Genomic DNA, 17,951 nt, shown 5'->3' with positions numbered 1-17,951 from the left:
TGCCGTGTGTATATTCTGCTGCGAGTGCTGTAGTGATAGTATCCCGAGAGACAGTGCCCTGGGATTAGCACTGAGAAACTGGGGAGCCCTTACCGGGGGGAGCCTTGTTTTTCAAATGCAAACTTATTGGACTCTCAGAAAAGATCTGGCCGCGGTATGAACTAGAGGACAATCAGACTCCCGAGTTTGGTAGTTGGGATAAGACATTAATATAAAGTTTGATTTCCCGCAGACGCGAGGATAACTACAGGGTGCTCAGGTGAGCTGGAGTATGCGAGGCTCTTTATGGTGCCAGCATGTCAGGGGAGTCCCGCAGCAAAGCAAAAGGAAGAGCATCCCTTAGTCTGAAAGGGAAAAGGGGGGAAAAGGAAAAAAGAGCCAATATTGGCAAACAAAAGTAAAACAAGGGAGGAAGAAGGCTTAGATCGAGTCGCTCCCGCCCTGACGGTGGGGTCGGTCGGGTCCGGGCCAAGGCGCGCCCCCCCCCGCCGCCACCGCCGACACGATCGCGGGGCGGGGGAGGCGCAGCTCAGACGGGGCCCAGCCGGGGAAGGAGGAGAAAGGCGAGCGCGGCCAGGCAGGGATGGCACCGGCCCTGGGCCAGGAGGAGGAGCCGGGGCAGAGCCTTGGGCCGGGAGAGGGGAGGGGATGGATGGCGGGCACCGCCCACAGCACCGCCCCGAGAGGAGGAGGAGGAGCCGGGGGCGGAGCCTTGTGCCGGGAGGGCGGAGAGGGAACCTCCCATGGGGGCGGGGTCTCTCCGCCCCCAGCCCTGTGAGTTTCCATGGCAACCGTGAACGCCGGACAGCGGCTTCAGGGGATGACGTCACCGGTGCGGGCGGACGCGCAGCCCGGGTTAAAAGACGCAGCAAATCCCGCGTGGGGCTCCCTGGGATCGGGGGTCGGCAAAATAGATTATATGGTACAACAGGGTCAGCCGAACCAGAGAGCTCCTGCTCCAGCAGCTCCGAGGAAGGTGAAATTGATGAACTCATTGCAGCCTTGAGCAAGCGAAGGAGGGGGAAGATCGTGAGAAAAGCCATCAAAGAGTGTAGCCCCATAGTGAAACGTACAAGATAAAAAAAGAGAAAAGAACCGGTTTTACAATCCCCACTACGACCAGCAGTTGGCAACCAGGGACCGATACACGTTAAGGTTCCATATTCCCTTGTGAAAAACACGGTTCACTTTCCTGTTAAAATTTAAAACTTCAATAAAGGACAGTAGGAGATAGAGACAGTAAAACAAAAATTACTGCTCAGTGCATCTTGGTACTAAGCCAAGAGCACCCCTGCTAGTTTGGGAAACACCCTTTTTATACCATTTCTATTACATCAGCCTGTTGTGTATTCATAGACTCTTATGCATATCCATCATCTAGTTTACACATTTCAGGAACTGTTTAGCATGGCTCCTCCTCAGCTCTGCCTTTTTAGAGCATGTGTGTTTCTTGGCTGTGGTTTTGGTTCCCTCTCTTGATCACTTCCACTCTGGGCCTTGGTCCACACTTTCTTCAGACGGCAGATGCTGATAGTTGGCATGTCAATAGCAGGGTGCTCATGACGTGTTCACTGGATGTTATCCCGACCAAACAGACAGTTCACTCCTAACTAGATCAGCTACCACTACTACTAGGTCTAAGTTTTTATTAACAGCAGAAATAAAAGCAAAGTTATTTTAACATTGTACATATAAGATTCCTCTTAATATAACAATATAATAAGCACCTATAATAATCTTTCCTCTTCCCTTTTTACAAATAATTTGGCTTGAGCAGTATTTCTTTTTTTCTATCCTCCATTATTTGCTTTTTTTTTTCATAAATAATTTTTGCTTCTTCCAAGTGGTCTTTCTTATTATTTTGTATGCACATAATCTTTTGTGCAGTCCCAGATGTAGTCAGTTTTGGGTCTATAGCATTGCCACTTAATCATTAAAACTGAAAATCAGGGACAAAGACTCTCTAACTAGTTAAAGTTAGAAAGTGGTATGTTTATTACGCTGGTGGGTGGCCTGGAAAGGGGTCATTCTTGAAATGCGTGACTGCACCACACAAGGATTTTTGCCTTCTGTTTATTTCCCAAAATAATATATATGCATAACCCCAGCACCTCCCATCGACGCTTTGTATTAAAATGAGATTATTAGTCCTTCACGTGTGCGCAATTCTTCTCTTGAATTGGGTCAGTGGTCCCAAATTGGGTCAGTGGTCCCAGGGATGAAGTCAGGAAGGTCTTGGTCAGGTCTCTGTGATCCTCTGGCACAATCCAAGGCCCCCTGCTTCGTGATGGATTGACACAGAGTCCAGGTGCTGGGCATTGTTCTGCTGGTTTCAATATGTTCCTATATTGGTTCACTTGCTCCTCTTCCTTCTACTAATGAGCTCATAATGTAACAATTAGCTTTAACTTAAGCATCTAATAATCATTAACCAGTTGTTGGTGTATCTGACTTCAATATGAATTGGTTCTAACCCTCAGCTAAAATCTTAAATTTTTTAAATCATAATTCAATCCCTACTCCTTCTTTAAGGTTGGTAAATTCTTTCACTAACATATAGATTCTTCTTTGTCTAGCCAACTTATGTAGTGTTTCTTAAAACCGTACCATCTGTTCTCGATAGTGAAGTTAAAGCTGCTACTTGCTGCAACAGTCTCTAATTCTAAATAAGTACTGTAATAGACAAAATCAAACTTATACTAACCAAGAGAAGTAAAACAATAATTGGATGAATGAAGGTATTGAGCAAGTCAGCTGCCATTGGAGACTGCTCACAAAGCACATCCCACTAATGATGGGATGGGCCTTTTTCCAACCTTTTAAATACTTTCCGTATAGTCTCTGTGTCATGGTGTATTGTAATCAAAGTTCTTTTCCTTTTATCTTTAACTTTTTTAAGAATTTTCTTTAATTCATAATGTTTTAACAATTTGGTAACCAAAGTTAAGTTCATCCCTATGGGCACAGGCAATATTTCTTGGACAGTGATCAAATTCGCCTTTCTATGTTGGTATGATACGACAGGTGCCTGATAGGAAAAAGCACATCCTTTGATTTTGACAAAGTTACAAATGCACAAGTTAAATTGAGTTTCCTTCACTGTGATCTCATCTACTATTATAGTGGGGCATGCTGCTCTGAGGCAGATACAACCTTGTCTTGTATACACAGGCAAGGTTGTCTGGTTAATAGGATGCATTTCAAAGTGATAAATACTTCGCTCTGTATCTAAGTCTGAACCCAGTGCACTTAATTAAGCATTTGTCATGGTATTTAGGATTCTTGATGAGATTCATGGAATCTGTCTTGGACAAACACAGATTTACATCCCCCAAATATTTCTTCTTTCTTACACAGTTGCATTTGTAATTTTTAGCATTTGACCCAGAGACTTTGGGAGTTAAAATCATAGGCTTTCCCTTGGCACTTACATACTAGTCACATGATATGGAAGTGGTGCTGCATTAGCTGTGGTTACAGCAATAATCATAAATGACACAACTCTCTAAGCTACACCTACTTGATTATCTATTTCAACGACAAGTCGTTCTGTTCTTTGGGGGATTATTACACTGTGCTTATCATTTTACTCACACTCTATTTATTTTCTTGAGAAAGTTTTAATTTCAGTTTGTTGTTACCCATTGTAACTTTCTAAAGTCCCTCAGGAGCCTTCTTCACTCGGGAATGATCGATCTAGGTGCTTTGTTCCTTAATCTTGATTGCAGTAAAGGTGGTGAGCAGCACTTGGGCGGTCACCAGATGTCGCTGTAGGACACGAAAGAACACAAGCACACCACCGTTCTCAAGGTGAAGGAAAAAAGGGCAGTTTATTTTCTGACTCCAATATTTATAGTTTTACAAAAGTGACAGCGGATTGGAGGGTGACAGTGACACCTCTCCAATGACACTGGTTAAACCAACAGTCCATCAACTCTCTCCTCCTCCATCAAGGAATGCAAAACAATGAGTTATTTACAGAAAGTGTGTGAGAAAGTGCACTACAAGAATGTCAACATCAGAAGGCATAGAAAATCCTAAAAAACCAGGGTGACGCAACCCTTGTAGTTGTATGTCTGTTTTGATTAGTATTATTGTATTATGGCTTACCTTCGAGGAAAATCTGTCCATAATTACCTCACTCTTTGCTGCTTTCTTTGCCTCTCCATCCACCCGCTCATTTCTTTCCTCCAATTTTAAGCTCACTCTCTGGTGTGCCTTAATATGCTTTTTCAGGTAGCTGAACTGCTTCCAGCAGCCGGATTGTCTCTTCTTCCCTTGTGAGGGCAGCAGTCCCCTCTCCTTCCAGATGGCTCCATGCGCATGCACGACTCTGAATGCCTTTTGCTGTTTCTAAGGCATGGGTCAATGCATTTATCTCAGCCTTCTGTGCAGAGGTACCTGTTGGTAAGGGTCCAGACTCTATTACCTCTCTGCAGGTAGTCACTGTGTACTTTGCATGTCGCTTTCCGCTGGCAATGTAGCTGCTCCCCTCAGTGAGCCAGGTCTTTGCATCGTCCAAAGGAGTGTCCTTTAAGTCTGGGCAGCAGGAGTAGGTTGCTTCAATGGTCTCTAGGCAATCATGGTGTACTGCTTCTCCTTGATTCCACTAAGAATAGAAGCTGGGTTGACAATATTAGTCACCACTATCTCTACATCATCTTGCTCTACCATGATGGCCTGGTATTTCAGAAACCTCTGTGGTGAAAGCCAGTGGCCACCCTTTACTTCCAGTACTGTGGACACTGTGTGGGACACTAGCACAGTCATTTTTGTCCTAGGGTAGACTTGGGTGCTTCTTGAATATTCAGCACAACTGCTGCTACACCTCTGAGGCAACCTGGCCATCCTTTGGCTGTTGCATCTAGTTGCTTAGAGAAGTAAGCAACTGCCCTTCGGTATGGACCCAAGTCCTAAGCCAGTATTCCCAGGGCAATTCCTTGCATGGGAAAATAGAAAGAATGGTTTACTTACATCTGGAAGTCTCAAGGCTGGAGCTGACATAAGGACACTATCTAGCTGGTGAAAGGCCCGTGTGGCTCCTTTTGTCAACTAGAGATCTCTGTTTCCATTGGCAATAAGAGCATAGAGGGGTCTGACGAGCAGTGCATAACTATAAACCCACAGCCGGCACCACCCTGCCATGCCTAAGAAGGTTGGGAGTTCCTTCGTTGTCTGTGGTTTTGGGGTTTGGCATAGGGCTTCCCTGCCTTAAAGTCTGCTGCTTAGCACTCACTTCTTACCCCAGGTAGATTACCTTCTGTTTCACTACCTGTGCCTTTTTCTTTGAAACTCTGCATCCTTGGAGTCCTAGGAAATTCAAAAGGCTTACTGTCCAGGCTTCTCTCGTCCGAGTGGCTACTGGAAGATCATCCACGTACTGCAACAGCCTCCTTTCCTCTTGTGGAGCTTCTCGGGACTCTGGGTCTTTGCAAGCTGTTCTCCAGTCGGAGTGGGGAATTTTGAAGCCTTCAGGCACATGGACCATATTAGCTGTGTTTGAATGCAAAAGTTTTCTGTCTGGCTTTGTGGATAGGGAGGGAAAAGAAGGCCTCTCTTAGGCCTAAAACAGTGAACCAGATTAGCTCAGGTGTTAAACAAGTTAGTAAAGTATATGGATTTGCTACCACAGGGTATAAATTCTGTGTTGTTTTATTGACAGCCCTCAATCAAGTACTATCAATTATTGGACTGATTCCTTCCCTACCTTCCTTTTGAGGGTACTGCTCAATTCTCACTGGTTGTGTTCTTTCCTTAAGCTTGATTGCTATGTGAGGGCATTTTTCACCCTTCCTGGTACAGCAGAGGCTCATACACTCAAAAACTCTTATTTACTTTTTCTAGTATCTCTTTACTAATGTCTTCCTTAATTTCAATGGCTGTTAATGTTAAGCCTGACATCTTTATGTCATTTGCCTCCAGAGTAACCTTTCTCATTTGAGAATGTTTAGCGAATTGAGCGAATTGTACAAAAGCTTCTAAGTACACATAGTACACATGTTACTTTAAGGGTATGCAGAAGTATGCCTTCTCAGACTGACCAGTTGTTCCCTGCACTACAACCTAAACATTCTCCACAAGTACTAAAGCTTTATTTAAAACTGAATGTATGGCCCTTGTGTTGACTAAAATTCTACCCTTTTCTTTCTTCTGATCTCACTGCCTCTTGCAGAGGGGTCTGTTACATCCTAGTTCTGGATGAAATTGAACTGCCAGGAGGGGGATGGGTTCGAGTGGGTATATTTTGGAGCCTAAGCCTTCTTCCCTTTTAGGGAGGTCATCTTTATCCTTCCCCCCTTATCTTAGGAGGAGCCTTCAACAAATCATATGTACTCATTTTGCGAACTGTAATCGCTTTGCATTTCAGCATGATAATCTTTGTTTGATTTCATACGTTGCTATCTTATGCTGCATGCTGAACAACACATTTGATTTGCTTTCTCTTTGCCTTGTCTTTCCTTTTCAAGGGCCAAGACCAGAGGGCGGTCTGATCTCACAGTCTCTTTGCCATTCTGGGTGATTTCTTAAAACAAAAAGACATATCAGCATACAAAACCCCATCCCCTTTACCTTCCTATTTTAAAACAGTGTTAACTGCAATGAAGTATTATAAATCTTTTTATTTTCTGAGCTGCTCCTACTGGCAGCCTTCTCCCAGTGAGCCCCTCCTAAAAGGGGCTAGTTGAGCAACCTCTTTGCTCTGGTCAGTTCTCATTATCTCTTTCTCCTTGCCCTATCTCGCTTCCACCCAATCTTCTCTTTACAAAGCTTCACAGTAGTTTCTCAGTCTTCCTCCTACACACACACACACAGCTCCAGGTGGCAGATATCAGATGTGATTTCTCACACACGAGCTTTAAGATCTTAGGTTCTGAATCAGCTTGATCAGAAACCTTTAATTTACACTCGGGGCATGTGCCCTGACACTTATTAGAACAGCAATACCAGCGTTTCTCACAAACACTGCACTGCAATAATACCCATGCAGCATGCCAGCCTCTTGATGCACCGAAGGAATTGCTCACAGAGGCAGGTATTCTGTTTTTTACAGAGAACTCTAAATCCCTACAGCAGGCTGTTCCCAGTCCAGACTTACTATAGTACCAGCTGAAGTCTCATAAACTCATTCATCTCTTCTATCTAAACTCCATTTAACAAAATATCAGTCTTTTCTAGTTCTCTTCTTGCACAATCTAATTAAGCACTGTGTCTACTTACACTCATTTTACTGCCTTGCAAAAAGGCTGTGCTTGTCACAGCAGAAACTCTGATACGCCCACAGACACAGACACAGACACATGCACCCCCCCCTTTATCTCAAATTCACTAGAGCCAGGGCTTGAATTGCTGTGAGGGGAGAATTCTTGGAATTCCTTTAATTTGCTTTACTATAGTTAAACATAAATCACCATACCATAGTTCTTCTGTGTAAAATGCTACTCTTGTTGCAAAGAAAATCTTAAAATCTCCACAAACGCCACTATACAATCCGAGAATCAAATTACCACAATACAGTGGAAGAAAATCACCGCACAAAATCACTGGGAAAGGGCATATCTCTCAAAGTGCCCACTTTTCTCAACACAACACAGCATACCATAATTCAGCATTTACTCACATCAGTTTTCCCTGGACACAAATCAAAATAACAGCACACAGTCCAGAGATCAAGTCCAAACATTCAGGGCAAAGGAACTCTCTGAGCTCGTAGTCACGGTTAAAATGTACCAAATCTACACAAATCACTACATTTAAACACAATTAATACCGTCACTGACGTTTCTCCACCCGCTTCTCCGCGGGACACTTCTCTCCCTACCCCCGCAGCCTGCTGCAGCCGGCGCCTCAGGCCTCACTCGGCTGCTTCAAACACGGGTAGTACTCACTCCCCTGCACTGTAGGGCACTGTAGATCTACTTTCTTTTATACAGCATACACTGATACACTTGCACGATTAGAAACACAGTGCACTGACCACACAATGCATTAACCATACAGTGACACAGTGTTTGACACACACACGCATACAGAGATTCATTCGACCCACTCCCAGGGTCGCTAGCGGCTGCTCTATCAGAACAATGAACTCCCATCTCTAATCCAGCTGCTTCACCAGCTACACCCAGATGTCTCTGAGTGATTTACTCCCTAGCTCTCTTTTTACCTGGGGGCCCCTCAGTACATACCGTATTCTCCTCCGCAGGCCAGCAGGTCCTTGTTTGTCCTTGCAGGAAGCAAGTCGAGACGAGCAGAGCCCCACCAGGAAAAAAATCTTAGGGAGCGCCTTGGAGGTCTGTCTATCCCCCCGCCCAGGTAGGGACAGAGAACTCCTGCCTTGGCTCGCCATAATGTTTTGCGGAGAAAAGAAGAAAACTCTACAACTTTGTCAAAGTTGTAAAGTTGGTATGTTTATTACAGCTCTGGATGCATGCGGAGATTGCTCTCTTCAAAAAAGGCATGCGTACCTCTGAGAACTTCAGGTCTCTTTTTTTCTCTCTCTGAAATACATATGCATACAGTTTCACAATAGGTTCATACATATTCATTTTTATGGGTTTCGTGTGACATTTACCACTAGTTCCTTTGTATCAGAAAAAATTCCGAGGTCAGGTTGACTTGCCCTTACAGCAGTCTCTCTCTCCTTCTATCATCTTCTCTCTCCCCCCTTTATCCTTCGCTGAAGTAACTTCACTCAGCTTAGGGCTTCCAGTCTGGCTAAATAACTATGGTTTCTAACTACAGACTCAACTCAAAAACGTACATTTCACTTAAATTAAAATGGATTTCTATCCTGGAAATTTTTCACTTTACTTCACTCACCCTGGGCTCTGCCTTGAGCTGTGCAAATTCCATCAGTGCCAGCAAGCAGAGCTTGGGGTGAGGGGCAGAGGGAATCAGCCCAATTCCTGCCCCAGGCAAGGGACCCAGGTACATTGTCCACACTTTGCCCAGCAGTGTTCATTTGCATTTCTAAAGCTCCTCTGCAGGCTGTCTGGAATGAAGCTTCTCTTCCAGGGCAGCCATCTGGTGAGTCACATGTGGCCCTCCAAGAATATGGTTTTTTAAAAAAAAGTATTAACTATTTATGTTCAAAGTATTACAGTTAAATCTCTTCGATTTTGCAAATGCCCCATAAAGGAGAACGTGGAAAAATCCAGACCAAAACTTGATTCTCACACTTCTGTCCCAAACCTACCTGACAATATAAAGTGGGAATATTATGAAAAGTTTTTCTCATGTTGTAATTTTGTCACTGAAACCGCCGGGAAAACAAAAACTCTCCAAGAATCACTTTAGTGTTAGAGAGTCAAAGCATTCCTTAGTTCTGGCCAGGATGTGCAACAGAAATAATTTCTTTCACAAATAGCCCAGCTGTGCAGAGAAAATCATTCCATGGCATGTGAGTTTTACTAGATTTTTCCTAAACTTTATGTAGTCTGAACCAATCTAAATCCACTGCTTTAATGTTCATTGCTTCCAAGTTGTGTAAGTTTTTAGTATTTGGTTTCCTGTTGGACCCGGATTTCTTCCCCTCTGATGTGAATTAGGTCTCCACACTCCTGGATTTCCTTCTCAGCCTTTTCCAGCCCGGGTGTCTCCAGCTCTGCTGGAGGCAGTGCCTGGGGTAGTTGTTGGTTGTTGTTTGCTGCTGGGTATTCCCAGTCTGTTGGGATGTTAAACTCATCTCCATTGACTGGTATAACACCCTTTAAATAAAAGCTTTAAAATTCATTTCCCAAAGGCAAAGACAAACCAAGCCTAAGCAGAGAAATAAGATTTAAAAGGATCAAAATCGGTACATTTTGCATCAGTGCAATGGCAGGCAGCCCAGAGTGTGGGTGTCAGTGAGCCCCAGAGTGGAATTGTGCCGTGGTGTTCCCCAGCAGCTGTGGCAGTGCAGGCCCAGCCAGCGCTGAAGCTGCAGCAGTGGCAGCAAGGCTTGGCCCCAGTGGCTGGAGAAGGCAGAGGAGGGTGGCCAGGATTGCAGAGGATTCCAGGCGAGGATCTGTGGGCAGGCGCAGGGGCTTGGCCCGCTGTGGAGCCCTGGCTGCTGCTGCGTTGCCTTCAGGGCAGGCTCAGGGGCGGCCTCCCATCCTCCTGCTGCAGGTGGGAAGTGCAAATCTCCGGGGCTTCAGAGCCCTTGAGGCCAGGCTGAGGGGTCCCCCGTGTTGAGCTGTGCTGGTGGCTGTTTGTGGCCTCAGGGACACTTGGCATGGGCCCCTTGGCCACCAGTGGTGCTGCTTTGCACTCCTTAGGCAGGAGCCGATGTCCTGGCTGGGTGTTGGCAGCAGCAAAGTGCCTGGGCAGGCTCAGTGCCAGCCCAGCTTCCTGTGGGAGAATGTGCCTTGATATCTGCTCCAGTGGTTGCTGAAGCAGTGAGAATTGCTTTTGCCCCCCTGTTAGGTGCCATGGTGTCAGCAGAAGATGTTGAAGCCTTCCTGCTCAGGGCATTTCAGTGCCAGGCTCTCACACGCAGCCACAGCTGGGCGGGTTGAGCTGAGCATGGGGCGGTGACCTGCGCTGTGTCTGATTCCCCTTCCTTCCCTCCGCTGGAACAGGGTGTTACTTTTAGACACCACTTGTACTGGTTGCTTCAGAGTACTTTGGAGAGGCTCCATATCTAATTTTCCCTATTTTCCTGGGGCTGCCCACACTTCTGGGTTCACTTCAGATCGGCCTCATCAGACATTTGACACAGAGGTACAAGAGAACCAGCCTCTGTATCTCTTTTTATAATATAAATTTGTGTTACGAGTTTAGTGATCAAATCCCTTCCCAGTAAATTATGATAACAATTAGGAGCAAATAAAAATTCACGCATTTGAAACCCATCTCCCGGATCTACGAAAAGTGATTGAATAAAACCATACATCTTTCCCACTTATACCCTCACTAATGAAACATATTTTTAGCATTTTCCCACCTTAGATCTAAGATTCAGAATGGATTTAGAGGCCCCTGTGTCCATCAGGAAATGCCTCCTCTCAATGCAAACCCACCCTGAATGTTCTCAAGGGCTCCAGTGTGGAGGGTCCCTGGTGTGATGGGAGCTGTGACAGCCCTGCCAATCCATGTCCATCAAGGGGTGGACTTGCTGGTCCTGAGGGTGCTGCTGTCTGTGCTTGCAGTGTCCTTGTACCCTGCAGCTGGAGCCCTGGTTCCTTGCCAGGGGCTGTTTGGGTGGGGTGGGCCCTCCCCTGCCGAGGAGGGCAATGCCTCTGCCAGGTGCTTGTGGCCAAGCCCATGCCCTGGATGCTGGGGCCCCCTTGGGCCCTGGGGTTGATCCCTAAGGGGCTGTAGGAACTGTGCCCTGGCCTTTGCCTTCAGCTTGGCCTTTTGCTGCTCCCTTCTTGCATTCACCTGCTGTGCCTTTGTGCCCAAGTGCTGCAGGGCCTTCTTCTGCCCCTCCTGCAGCCCCCCTCAGTGCCTGTGGGTGCTTGTCTTGCTTTACAAGAGAGGTGTCTGCCCAGGAAGGCAGAAAAAGCCTCTCTTGGAATGAAGAATGCAAACCGCCTCCCTCTTAATTTCTAGATTAGTGAAATCAAGGGACTCTCAGGCAAAGATATGGGAATAGGAATAACAGTTCTTTACTAGTGTGTATAATAAAGCAAACAAACACCAACAGCTGCGGCACTGAGAGCAAACAGAGCCCGGACCCAGTCCCGGCCTTTGGGCTGTGGCGCTTTGCCCTTGGGTGCAGTTCCGGGCATGGTCGGCCGGGGCGCTGGTGGCTCGGGCGGGGCAGCGCATCCCTCCCATGGGAACCTCTCTGAACAGAAATAGAGCAATCCCTTCATCTAACTCTTTCACTTTTTTACCTTCTATAGCCTTTCTCCTGTGTTTTGAGAAAGAATTTGGAGAGGGCTGCCTTTTAACTGAGCTCCTAGTGTTTCAATAAGGTGCTTCCTGTAGAGAGAGAGAGTTTCCCTGAACAGACGGAGATGTGGTTACCAAGGGGACGTAACTCAGAGCAGGACAGGGTCAGGGGAGGATATCCCGCCGAGGCTCGGTCAGAGTGTGAGCAGGGTCTGCTGCCGGAATCGCCAGAGGGGGATCTTCCCGTGGAGTCCGAGGCGGAGCATGGGTAGCCCCCACATGGCTGATGGCGGCTGATCTGGCAGCTCCCGGCAGAGCAAAGGCAGGTGGGAGAGCCCGGCAGCAGCGGCGGTGCCCAGCGCAGGTGGCACGGGCAGGGCAGCCGGGGATGGGATGGCTGGGACTCCCCCTGGGTGCAGTGGGCACGGTGACCTCGGAGCAGGCGGCAGGAGAGAGCAACCCCCATCTTCCCCAGCATGGCCGGCAGAGCGGCTGCGGGCCAGGCAGTTGGAGCAGGGCAAACAAATTGAGCGATAGCGCCGGGGCAGGTGGAGCTGCCCTGGGCAGTGAGGCCGCACCTGGGATGGAAACCGGGGCAGGCGGAGCTGAGGCGGGCAGTGAGCCGGGACCCGGGACAGGCGCCTGGGCCGCGAACGGAGGGGGCAAGACCTGCAGAGGATCCCACTCTCTTTCTGATTTTTCCTTTTGTTCCTCTGCCTTTCATTTCCCTTTGTCTTTTCTTGTTTTTTTCTCAGAGGTTTCTCATCCTTTAAAGATTTTTATTCTTCTAAAATCTCCTGTCTAGCATATGGCATATTCTCTTTCTTTTAGATTAAATGGGTTTTTTTACAAATAAATCCAGAGCCTAGCAAATCTAAACTTCTGCTTGGATACTTTGAAATGGCCGATGAGCTAAGTCATGACCTCCTAATGTTGTTTTTCTCATCACTTTTTCATTTATCCTTTGGCAAATTAAGCATCTTTCAGTTACTTGCTTTGCAAATCCAAAAATCCCAATGCACCCATAGTTCCTTAATAAATGATCGCACAAAGCTTGAGTGCCCCAGTGGGTTTTTTGATGCATGTCTTCTAATATTTTCCTAGAAGCACATTTTATTAAGTAATTGTCTTTCATCATGAAGTTTCCATTTCCCTGATTTATCTTGTTCATTTCCTGTCTTGTTTAATTCTTTTTTCTTGGCTTTCCAAAACTTTGGAATTTGTGGGTTTTCCTCATTTGAAGTTAATATTAACATAACTCTTTCAGCTCCATTTTCTGCTGCATCCTTAGCTTTGTGATCTACCAAATTATTTCCTCTTCTTTCTGGTGTCTTTCCCTTTTGGAGTTCCATAATATGTACTATAGCTATCTCTTTTAGGTAATTGTAATGCCTCTAAAACCTCTAAAATAAGTTCCTCATGTACTAGTCCTTTTCTTCTTGAATTAAGCAATCTTTTTCCTTTCCAAATTTTTTACAGGTGTGTACTACTCTAAAGGCATACCTTGAATCAGTATATATAGTTCCTTTATTTTGTGTTTAATATTCTAGTGCTCTTTTTAAAGTATATCATTCACAAGTTTGAGATTACTAGTTTAAGGTTAATTTCCCTTTTTCCATAGTTTGCACGTTTTTCCCATCAACTACTACATACCCTGTATTTTCTCCTTTTGTAAGGAGGTGTATCTCTGTTAACTAACATAACTCCCAAAGGATTATTTCTTTTTTTTTTTTTTCCCTGTATGCAACTTACTGGTTTTCTGTCTCATTTTCAAGATCTTATCTATTAATCTTCTTCCTCTGTTTTTCACATTCACTAACAACGTAAATACCACTTTTCTTTCAACTACACACAGAAAAATAAAAAACTTTTTTCTCACACTACTTTCAGTACAATACACCTCCCTCCAAGGAGATATAGTGAAGCTTAAAATACAGAATCTACATTACCTATATTTTCATTCATATACATTCACTCACTTTTATTTCTCACTCACTTCCACACATTCTTTCCCACACTCAGGACACAGAGTGGATCCCTGTTGACAGAGAATCGCGGGTCCCTATGGCCCCCCCTCGCCTTGGGGTTGGCCTCTGGGTCTCAGTATCTCCGGGCCTCCTGGAGGGCCCTGACTCTGCTGCCTCGGGTGCCGTTCACCTGTGAGGCTGATTTGTGTGTCACTCACACTCTTTAGCCACGGCCCCCTCACACGCCCTGGGGACAATGGCCCGTTTGCAGGTCACCTGTACCTTATGCCACAGCCCCCACACGCCCAGGAGAACAATGGCTTATTTGTGGGTCACACACTCCTCTTTCCACAGCCACCCTTCCCACCCGCCTGGGAAGCTGAGGCTGATTTTGTGTGTGACTCACTCTCACACACAACAAGACAACAATAAGGTATCTTTTGTTATAAATGATCAAATCGAGAGCCAAACTTATAGGAAAATTTAGCAAAGATTTATTAATTTGTCTGCAAGACAGAAGTTCGGTCATCTACGCTACCACAGCCAAGGGTCAGCATCGAGCCCGGGTTCAGTGCTGGGTGAACACGGATCTGAGCTCCGAATGTCAGAGTCTCCCCCTGTTCACAAATGCTGCCTGACGCAGCGAGTTCTTTTACAGTTTATTCTGCCCGAGGCAGAGATGACAGAATGTTCTAGCAGGTTTTAATTCTGGATGCTCTTGGGCTCTCTTATCCCTCAAACCAGCAGATTTTTTAGGAGCCCCTTTTGTCCCGTTTCCTAGTGGATTGGGCTCAGAAACTCCTCTGCTCCCTTCCTCGGAGGGTCCAGCCCCTCTCTGAGACCCAGTCCCAGTTACCCGGGGGATTCTCTCACTCTTCTTATCACTCGCTGTGTCTCTTTACTGGCTGCTTCCCTCGAGGAAAGTTGGAAACGCAGCGTGGCAGACTCCAGCACTCACTTGGCAGGTCTGGGAGAACCAGTCCTTGTCTCATTCACAGGCGAAAGCAGGGAATGAGGGGAGAAGGGAGCCCAGGAGCCCAAACAGCCCCAGCATCCCGAAATGGGGAGAGTGAAGTGGGGGGAGCTTTTGGCATTGCTGGGACTGCCAGCAGCCTGGGCAGGGTGGGCACCGGGCACAAGGGGGACCCCCAATCCAAGCGTGACCCCGAGCAGCTGGGACAGGGGGGAATCCCTGAACACCAGAGGGGAGGGACCAGGGACGGGGAACTCCTGGGAGGCTTTTTCAGGGCTGAATCTGGGTGTTTGGGAGGTTTTTCTGGAGCCCTGATGGCCAGTGATTGTAGAGATGGACTTGGGCAGAGCAACCTTCAAACTCAGTGTGTGTTGGGGAAGATGAAACAGGAAAGCCTTATAAATGCGATTGTCTGGCAAAAGATTTTGTGAACATAAAAAGTATAAGGAAGATTGAAATGAAAGCAAGCTTTGAGATACCTCAGTTATTGAACAACTGGAAAACAATGGTGTGGCCCAACTGAAGGTAATCCCCTTTTGATGAAACAATTCCCTCTGCTTGCAGACAGATCCAAGGGTCAGAGCAGACCCCACTACCTCAATAGAAAGGGTCCAAAGAGGAGTTTTTAGGGTTTAAAATGTAACACAGTATGGTGATATAATGATTTTTACAGGCTGTATGTAAATGCTGTAGGATTTGCATCTGGTACCAGATTGGTTAGTGAGAAATAGAATATTCAACAAAGAAGAAAATTTATTGTATTGTAACGGGACCCTTCCTCTCTTACACTCTTCTCCTCTTACTCTCTTACCCTCTCACCCTCTCTACCCCTCTCTTCTCTCGGCCCTGCTCCGAGCTGTGCCTGGCGGCTCCATCAGGGCCCTGCACCCAGGCCCTTTGCAATAAACCGCAAGTTCCACGACCTGGCTGCAGAGCTCTCTCGTCTCCGTCCATCCCAACCGTCCTACCCCCCGACACTCCTACAAACGCGCTCATCCCTTGTTTTCCCCAAACCAGGATTTCCCATTGCCAAGGCCTGGGAGGCTGCGAAGAAGAGGAAGATGCCCCGGGACACTGAGGCAGGTGAGGAGGAAGTCAGTGCCCCTTTCCCCTCTGTGCTGCTCCATCTCCCAGCCCAGCACGGCCCCGGCTGCAGCTCAGCCCTGGGGGGATCTCCTTGCCCTTGCCTGTGGCACGGAGGCAAATCCCATCCTGTCCTTGTCCTTCCTCCCCCAGAGCAGGAGCTGAGCATGGAGAGCAGGGAGGACAAATGCCCGCGGCAGAACCTCGTGGCAGTGGCCGTTTTGAGCGGCTCCACGGCGCAGGAAGCCAACGGGGAGGAAAAGCCCCGGAGATGCCGCACGAGGAGGGGCTGCAAACGCAGCCGGCGGGGATCTGAGGGGGAAGCAGCCAGCCTGGGCCAGGAAGGCAGCCGGAGATGGAGCCAGAGCTGGGAGCTGGTGCTCCATGAGCAGCTCCATGATGGGGAGAAACACCACACATGTGGGGAGTGTAGGAAGTGCTTCAGGTGGAAAGGCGACCTGATCAGGCACCAGAGGATCCACACTGGGGAACGGCCCTATGAGTGTGGGGAGTGTGGGAAGAGCTTCAGCCAGAGCTCCAACCTGAACCAGCACCAGAGGATCCACACTGGAGAAAGGCCGTACAAGTGTTCCGAGTGTGGGATGTGCTTCAGCCGGAGCTCCAGCCTGATCACGCACAAGAGGACCCACACTGGGGAGAGGCCCTATGAGTGTTCCAAGTGTGGGAAGGGGTTTCAGGCCAGCTCCCATCTCCTCCAGCACTATCGGATTCACAGAGAGGAGAGGCCCTTCCAATGCCCCGACTGCGGGAAGGGATTCAAGGACAACTCCACCCTTGTCAAGCACCGGTGCATCCACACTGGGGAGAGGCCCTATGAGTGTGATAAATGCAGGAAGAGGTTTCAGACCAGCTCCTGTCTCCTCCGGCACTATCGGATTCACAGAGAGGAGAGGCCCTTCCGCTGCCCCGACTGCGGGAAGGGATTCAAGCACAACTGCAACCTCATCAGACACCGGCGCATCCACACAGGGGAGAGGCCCTACGAGTGTCCCCGGTGTGGGAAGAGCTTCTCCAGCAGCTCTGACTTGACCCAACACCAACGGAGGCACCAGTAAGGGAAGCCCTGTGAGTGCCCCGAGTGCGGGCAGAGCTTCGTGCGCTGCTCCAGCTCCATCCGCCACTTTGGGCACAGCCCTGGTCACTCCCATTCCCTGTGATCCATGTTGAGAACACAGCTGGCTGCTTCTACTTTTAATTTCACCTTAATTTTTTTCTATTCTCCATCTCTTTGCACTGCAGAAGCCAAGAGGAATGGATCTGTCACCTCAAAACCACTGAAATCCCAGTGAAAACAGCTCAATCTTACCCCAAAAAGAGCTCAAACCCACCTCAAAAAACTCAGTCCCACGCCAAACTCACTCGATTCCGCAGCCATCAGGCTGAGATGAGGTTGGGAGGTGATTTAGAGTCGTGGGATCTCAGTTAGAGTGGTGGGATGGAGATTGTGTGGGGCTGGGTGTGTCGGATGTATTTGACAGCAAATAAAATTCTGAGACTTACTGATTTCTCTCCCGTTCATGTTCAGTCTGTTGCAGTTCTGTTTGCAGAGTGCTGCCTTCTCAGCTCATTGTCTTGGTGTCCCCTTTTCTCTCCCGCCACTCTTTGCTGTCTCTGTTTCTCTCTCAGTGTCTCCATGGATCCAGGGACCACCAGAGACCCTCCCTATATTTAATTGCCTCAGGGACCACCCAATACTCTCCCCTGATTTATTGCCCCAGTGACCACCAAAGACCCTCCCCTGATTAAATTGCCCCCTCCCCTAATTTAATTGACCCCTGCCACCAAAGACCCTCCCCAGATTTTGTTGACCTTTCCCTGATTTAATTGACCCCTCCCCTGAATTGACCCCTCCCCTGATTTAATTTACCCTTTCCCTGTTTTAATTCCCCTTCCCCTGATTTAATTGACCCCTGCCCTGATTTAGCTGTCTCATTCCCTGATTTAATTGACCCTGCCCTGATTTAATTGACCCCTGCCCTGATTTAGATGACCCCTCTAGGGTCCCCACAGACCCTCCCCTGATTATTTATTATTTTATTTCCCAATTAGTATTTCAATTCCCAGTCCCAGGAGCTGAAGTCCTGAAGGCT

General features: G+C 47.4%; 1 protein-coding gene across 1 annotated transcript in view; it reads left to right on the top strand.

Annotated features, from left to right (window-relative positions):
* Window positions 1–17,951, top strand: part of LOC128945571 (zinc finger protein 883-like) — a 71,899-nt gene that overhangs the window by 43,677 nt on the left and 10,271 nt on the right. Inside the window, exon 3 of the mRNA XM_054289306.1 lies at window positions 16,234–16,901. Within this exon, the coding sequence (XP_054145281.1) occupies window positions 16,234–16,901 (668 nt within the window). The remainder of the gene's footprint in view (window positions 1–16,233; window positions 16,902–17,951) is intronic.

Source organism: Melozone crissalis, unplaced genomic scaffold (genome assembly GCF_028551555.1).
Source record: "Melozone crissalis strain CALT ecotype California unplaced genomic scaffold, PUWL_Pcris_2 ptg000066l_1, whole genome shotgun sequence".
Taxonomy (NCBI): domain Eukaryota; kingdom Metazoa; phylum Chordata; class Aves; order Passeriformes; family Passerellidae; genus Melozone; species Melozone crissalis.
This window is presented reverse-complemented; position numbering and strand designations above follow the sequence as displayed.